Source organism: Phyllobates terribilis, unplaced genomic scaffold, assembly GCF_046119375.1.
Source record: "Phyllobates terribilis strain yellow unplaced genomic scaffold, ASM4611937v1 Scaffold_1__5_contigs__length_1240528914, whole genome shotgun sequence".
In the NCBI taxonomy this organism is placed as follows: Eukaryota; Metazoa; Chordata; class Amphibia; order Anura; family Dendrobatidae; genus Phyllobates; species Phyllobates terribilis.
The window spans coordinates 742,644,095-742,651,357 of NW_027362761.1; the positions used below are offsets into that span (position 1 = coordinate 742,644,095).

The 7,263-nt window shown below is 45.8% G+C and overlaps 1 protein-coding gene across 1 annotated transcript in view; it reads right to left on the bottom strand.

The window, feature by feature from the left end:
• Positions 1–6,356, bottom strand: part of PEX11G (peroxisomal biogenesis factor 11 gamma) — a 31,370-nt gene extending 25,014 nt beyond the window's left edge. The window contains exons 1-2 of the mRNA XM_073636857.1: positions 6,165–6,356; positions 4,336–4,524 (exon numbers count right to left, since the gene is read on the bottom strand). Of these exons, the coding sequence (XP_073492958.1) occupies positions 4,336–4,524; positions 6,165–6,227 (252 nt within the window). The 5' untranslated portion in view covers positions 6,228–6,356. The remainder of the gene's footprint in view (positions 1–4,335; positions 4,525–6,164) is intronic.
• Positions 6,357–7,263: the final 907 nt, after the last annotated feature.

Here is a 7,263-nt window from a genome sequence, read left to right on the forward strand (position 1 = left end):
TCTAGCCTGGGAGGGGGCCAATATTCATGGCACCCTTCCTGGGCTATTAATATCAGTCCCCAGCTGTCTGCCTAGCCTTTGCTAGCTATTAAAATAGGGGGGCCCCCACGTCATTTTTTTTGGGGGGTCCCCCATTTTAATAGCTAGTAAAGGCTAGGTATTCAGCTGGGGGCTGATATTAGTAGCCTGGGAAGCTCTGTGGGTATTACCCCCTTCCCAGGCTTCAAACATCTGCCCCAGCCATCTGCTTAACCTCCGCTAGAGACTAAAATTACGGGGAACCCCACGCCAATTTTTTTTTTTACTAAATCCTTTATTTTAACACTAAATGACAGGTACAGTAACCAACACTGTCACTGTACTTCATATATATGTGACTGACATATTTCTATCTATCTAATCTATGTGTGAAGCTCTATTCTTTCTGTTCTAAATTGCCGGGTACCGGTGTATGCCGCTGCTGAATTGCCGGCTTTTCATGTTTCACTGTGAGCACTGTTCCCATCGATTTGGGCAACCACCTCCCCCAATACATTCTACATTATTGTTAGTTGTTTTCCTTCATGTAGAATTAACCTACAAGGAAAGAAAGGGCGATATCCGATACTTTTTGGGTATCGGCCCGATCCAATCCGATATTTCCTGATATCGGAAGGTATCGCTCAACACTATGCAGGACCCATTATTCCGCACGAAGGACAACGCGGGGCCCGTTATTCCGCACAGAGGACAACGCAGGGCCATTATACCATATGGAGGACTATGTCGGGCCATTATACTGTATAGAGGACTATATGGAGCCCATTATTCTGTATGGAGCATTATGTGGGGCCCATTATACTGTATGGAGGACTACGTGGGGCCATTATGCTGTATGGAGGACTATATGGAGCCCATTATTCTGTATAGAGGATTATGCGGGGCCCATTATACTGTATGGAGGACTACATGGAGCCCATTATTCTGTATGCAAGACTACATGGAGCCCATTATTCTGTATGCAGGACTACGTGGGGCCCATTATTCTGTATGCAGGACTACGTGGGGCCATTATTCTGTATGCAGGACTACGTGGGGCCATTATACTGTATGCAGGACTACGTGGGGCCATTATACTGTATGCAGGACTACGTGGGGCCATTATACTGTATGCAGGACTACGTGGGGCCATTATACTGTATGCAGGACTACGTGGGGCCATTATACTGTATGCAGGACTACGTGGGGCCATTATACTGTATGCAGGACTACGTGGGGCCATTATACTGTATGCAGGACTACGTGGGGCCATTATACTGTATGCAGGACTACGTGGGGCCATTATACTGTATGCAGGACTACGTGGGGCCATTATACTGTATGCAGGACTACGTGGGGCCATTATACTGTATGCAGGACTACGTGGGGCCATTATACTGTATGCAGGACTACGTGGGGCCATTATACTGTATGCAGGACTACGTGGGGCCATTATACTGTATGCAGGACTACGTGGGGCCATTATACTGTATGCAGGACTACGTGGGGCCATTATACTGTATGCAGGACTACGTGGGGCCATTATACTGTATGCAGGACTACGTGGGGCCATTATACTGTATGCAGGACTACGTGGGGCCATTATACTGTATGCAGGACTACGTGGGGCCATTATACTGTATGCAGGACTACGTGGGGCCATTATACTGTATGCAGGACTACGTGGGGCCATTATACTGTATGCAGGACTACGTGGGGCCATTATACTGTATGCAGGACTACGTGGGGCCATTATACTGTATGCAGGACTACGTGGGGCCATTATACTGTATGCAGGACTACGTGGGGCCATTATACTGTATGCAGGACTACGTGGGGCCATTATACTGTATGCAGGACTACGTGGGGCCATTATACTGTATGCAGGACTACGTGGGGCCATTATACTGTATGCAGGACTACGTGGGGCCATTATACTGTATGCAGGACTACGTGGGGCCATTATACTGTATGCAGGACTACGTGGGGCCATTATACTGTATGCAGGACTACGTGGGGCCATTATACTGTATGCAGGACTACGTGGGGCCATTATACTGTATGCAGGACTACGTGGGGCCATTATACTGTATGCAGGACTATGTGGGGCCATTATACTGTATGCAGGACTATGTGGGGCCATTATTCTGCATAGAATACTATGTGGGTCCCATTATACTATGTGGACGGATGTGTGGGGATCACAGTTGGGGCATCATACTGTGTTGGGGGTTACCATATTTTGTCGAGGGGGAGGGGTGTGGAAGGTGAAGGGGGTAAAGTATGGTTATCATACTGTGCTGGTGGAGGGTACTGTGGAGGAATTCACTGTGGGGGTATCATTCTGTGTTTCGAAGGCACTTTTGTTGGCATCACAGTTTATGGGGACAATGAAAGGCAATTTAGGGGCTTCAATAGGAGAAAAATTACTTTGTAAGGGCTACAAAGTTGTGAGACACGCTCCTCTGTGACCCCACCGAATATTAATAGTTTTTTTTGGAGGGAGGGTGGAATTAGAACCTGCCATGGGGCACCATGATTTCTATGTACGCCCCTGCTCACAAGGAACCCAGTGCTTCGGTCATGTGATCTGACTCTTAAGATCTATTACTTAAAAAAAATTCTACTAGAACCTTTTTCATATGGAAACAAACTTATCCCACCAACAAAGTACATTTTAACACATATTAAGGTTGGCTCGCAACTTTGTCCAAGTTTTACATTTTATTTTGGTTCTCTGTGTATTTGCGTTTGACATATGCGCTATCGAACCAGCGCCATGATACAAAATGAACTATCATTCTTTTGTACATATGAATGTTCGTTTAGCAAAAGATAGTTCCGTAAGACACTGGTAGACATGTTTGTCAACAGCTTGTTCACATCCTATCAAAAAAAAAAAAATCAGACAGCTGTTGGCCAAAAGAGGGTTCCACTGGCCGCTATTTTTTGTGTATGGCCAACTAAACTGTTAGAGCTTGTTCACACAATGTGTTTTCACACATTTTTTTCTAGGTAAAAATACAACGTTTTACAGTACCAGTCAAGTGAATGAGATTTCTGAAATCTCATGCACGCGCTTATTTTTTCCGTGCAGATTTGAAGCAGTTTAAAATTATCAGCGTGACAATTCTTTCAGCTTTTTTTGCAGCATTGATATAAAAAAAAAAAAAAAAAAAAAGAAAAAATTCATGTAAGAAGGCAGATGCCGAAACGTATGTTGGGTGTTAAGGAGATTTAGCTCGGGCTTGTGACCCCTACTCCACACAGGTACATACCTTATATCATATGAGTTTTCTTTGGATATATCTATATTCGACAATATGCCATGTATGACTTTTTTCATGATATGCACTTGGATTTAAGCATTTTCCAACAACTCACAATGTGTAAGATTATGTGGTAGGCTTTTCCCTGTGTGTGAGGTTGTGGTGCCACCTAATAGCTCCCCACTTTTTTACGTTTTTAATTAGTTTTGTGATTTTTCCTAATAAAGTATTACCTTTTGCTACTTATTAATGTGGTTCTTGCAAAGGAGTTGGCGAGAATGAGCCGCTCCGGAGCTGCAGCTCAGGAGCGGTGTCCTGTCACTCACTGAGGGCTGCTCAGGCTCATTCTCCCTGGCTCCTTGAGCGCAGCTCCGGCTCATTCTCCCTGGCTCCTCGGCAGCAGCGTTCGTATGGTTTACAGCGGGGGACACCTAGGAGAGGTGAGTACATGGATTTTATTATTTTATTCTTATTTTCAGAGGTGGACACTGCGGGAGCAGACTACCACTACCCTCATCATGGTCCCTGCTGGTGCTGATCGCAGCGCTTGCAGGGAACCATGATGAGTGCAGCGTTCAGCAGCCGGCAATTGGGAACAGCGCTAACTATAGCGCTGATTCCCAGATGCCGCCCGTGTGATCCTGATGCGACACACTCGGACACATGGGACACGGTTATCTCCGGTAACGGAGATATGCGGACGTGTGAAACCGGCCTACGAGGAATTCAAAGCTGCGGCTGGGCGCTCACTTCCTTTCGATGTCCGATACGTCTGAAGGCAGAGAGAGTGAAGCCAGCGCTGATTAGGCACTATGGACAGATATCTGCTTATCCAGTAAAGCAAACACTGGAGGATTAGCTCCTCTGGATGTTGTGCTTTGTGGAGGAACATCTATCTTAAGAGACCTCTGAATGGATGATAAGAACATTGATCCTATCATTTGTATGATCTTATGTTTCGAGCAGTCCAATATTACGAGGACAGGATATATGTGACAAATGCATATGGAATTATAGGCAGTGGATTAGTGCACCTTGGTCAACTGACCTTCTTTCCCAGACCATACTGAAGGGAGTACGCCAGCATGGACAGGTCATCAAATAGTCTCAGGACCGTCCTGCAGTGGCTCAGCTGGGAGGCCACAATAAGAAGACTCCGGCCACACTGCTGCGCTTCTCCATGTTTCTGTGTTATGGCTCCTCCAAGCAACTGACAGCTGTAGCACAGTGTCCGTATCTACCAACGAGATGGGAGAAGAAGGTAGAAACCAGGAGCATAGCCTTATAAAGTCACAGAGCACACCTGACAGCAGACAGTACGGGGGGATATGGGAGAAGGTGAAAGACAGATTGTTATTATAGCAGTAGAATAAAATCCAGCAAAGTTAATACTAGATCAGCTTTGCCCCAAAAATACTGTATATGACACAGTTAACACATGAACGACTGCAAAAAAAAAACATGAGTGGGTCTGCTGCTCAATGAACTACAATGATGAGATGTTGGAAAACTTGGGCTTGTTTAGCTTAGAAAAAAAGACGCCTCAGAGGAGATATATGTGTATATATATGGGTGTGGTCAACATAAAGGACTGGCAAACGACTTATTCCTTCCAAAAACCATACTAAGGCCCAGGGGTTACTCATTACGGGTGGAAGAAAGGCGATTCCGGCAGGTAAACAGGAAAGGATTCTTTACAGTCAGAGCTGTCAGACTGTGGAATGCTCTACCACAAGAGGTAGTGATGGCAGACACTATAACAGCTTTCAAAAAAGGGCTGGATGATTTCCTCGATATACATATCATTGAGGGTTACAGTTAAATTAGTGATAAAATGTATACTTGGTGGAGAAAGGTTGAACTTGATGGAGCTAGGTCTCTATTTCAACCTATGTAACGATGTAAAATGCAGAAAATGGGATTACTGGGTGTTTTTAAAGTGAATCTGTCACCAGGTTTTTGCTATGTAATCTGAGATATAAGGACAGAAACCCTGATTCCAATAATGCAATCACTTACTGGGCTGCTTGCTGCAGTTTTGATAGAATCACTGTTTTCTCTGCTGCTGTTCTAGCAGTTCCCTGAACGCTGAGCTCTGTATAACCCGCCCACACCACTGATTGGCTGCTTTCTGTGTACACTGTGCATAGGCTGAAAGCTGCCAATCAGAGGTGGGACTACATGGCAGCTGGATTACTAGTCCTCTAGAGAGTCCCCAGTGGTTGATACCTTTTAACGGCTCACTGAAAAGATGGTAACAAATAGCAGCTTTCTAGACTACTCAGGTCTCTTCATCATGCTAGTAGTCTGGAAAGCTTGCAATTTGTTACCATCTTTTCAGTTAGCCATTAAAAGGTATCAACCACCGAGGACTCTCAAATCTTAATATTTTTCTATCTACTGGCTAACACGGTACAAAGATATAGATTTTTCCTAGTCCCCCAGTGAAAGTTTCCTGCTAAAATCGTGATTTCATAAGAAGTACATTACGCAGCCCAGTAAGTGACACATCGCTGGAATCAGGGTCTCCGCCGCTACATTATGCTGCTCTCAGATTAGGTGGCAAAAACATAATGGCAGGTTCCATATAATATATCCACATTATATATATTCTGTACACTATACCTGGTATATTCTCTCCCACAATTGGAAGCAGTGATTGGCTCCTATAATCACATGACATCCCACCTACAATGGGGTAACAGCAGCGCTGATCATACTAATATCTGTATGTTTTCCTCCATACCGCCCGCAGCACTATAAGGAGAGGGGTTTTTACAGTTGTGGGTGCAGATAGTAAACTTGCCTGATGTCACCGTTTGCTGTAGGTGGGCACCAACCACCAGTGTGCCTATGTGTGCTAACTGAGGCACTCACCATCCTATCTCTGCCCCTGTACGACTCCAGGACATTTACCACTGCAGAGACCACCTTCTCCATGTCGCCAATCCGGCCACATACAGCAATGGCCACGATCACTCACTGTCTAATACGTGCACATAGCACTCCGCTGCACTGAGAGGACTTCAGACTTCTGCGTTCCAAACCTCCTTTTGGTAGACCACGCCCAGAATATGACGTCCAGCGGCTCTATTGGCTCTGCTGCCTACCTGCAGGTGCAGCGCACGGCCGCTGATATCGCTGTGGAGTCAGCAGCTGGCTATGGCGGATTCCTCCCAACACACTTCTTCCCCATGGCAACCGATCAGGACTCGCATATGATTGGCTGCCGTGTGAAGCGCCGCTAGTCTTCTCACAAACGCAGATGTATAACACTGTGCAGATTAGGAGTGCTAATAAGCCGCAGCTTGTGCTGAACGTCCCATAACGGAAACGCATATGCCATAATGAGATCTTACCTGGAGACAAATCCTCATGTGTTGTCATGGGAGATCTGTGGAGGTGCGTGGCTATGTCCCTCTGGGCGAGCTTACCCTCTATGTCCCCTTGTATGCAGAGGTTAAGGCCGTGTTCACACCTTTCCGCTTGCTCACAAACCTGCAGACAGGCTCTGCATGTGTCACTTGTGGCTTTCACCCTATTCCATTTACTAAGCACTGGATAAGGTGGACATGCTGCCGATGTGAAGTCCACACGTGCAAAGCCACGCCGCTAATCCACGGCAAGACCGGAGTCCGCCTTAGAAGCCAGAGGGTTTGTGCACCTCACGTTTCAGTCACGTTCCTGAGCCCCCCGACATTACAAGCATGAAGTGACAACCCCTTTAAGGTCACGGCACCACTATCAGTATTTGGTCAGTATTTTTTCTCAGGAGTGGGAGCCAAAACCAGGTGAGGAACAATCAGAGAAAAGGTATAATAGATACAAGTCACCAGTTCTGCATTTATCACCCACTGCTGAGGAAAAAATACAGAATACTGACCAAATACTGATCGAATACTGATAATGGGGCCTTGGTCTTAAAGGGGTTGTCAGGCCAGAAGCATAATGTCCCTAAATGATGTGTAAGATGTAT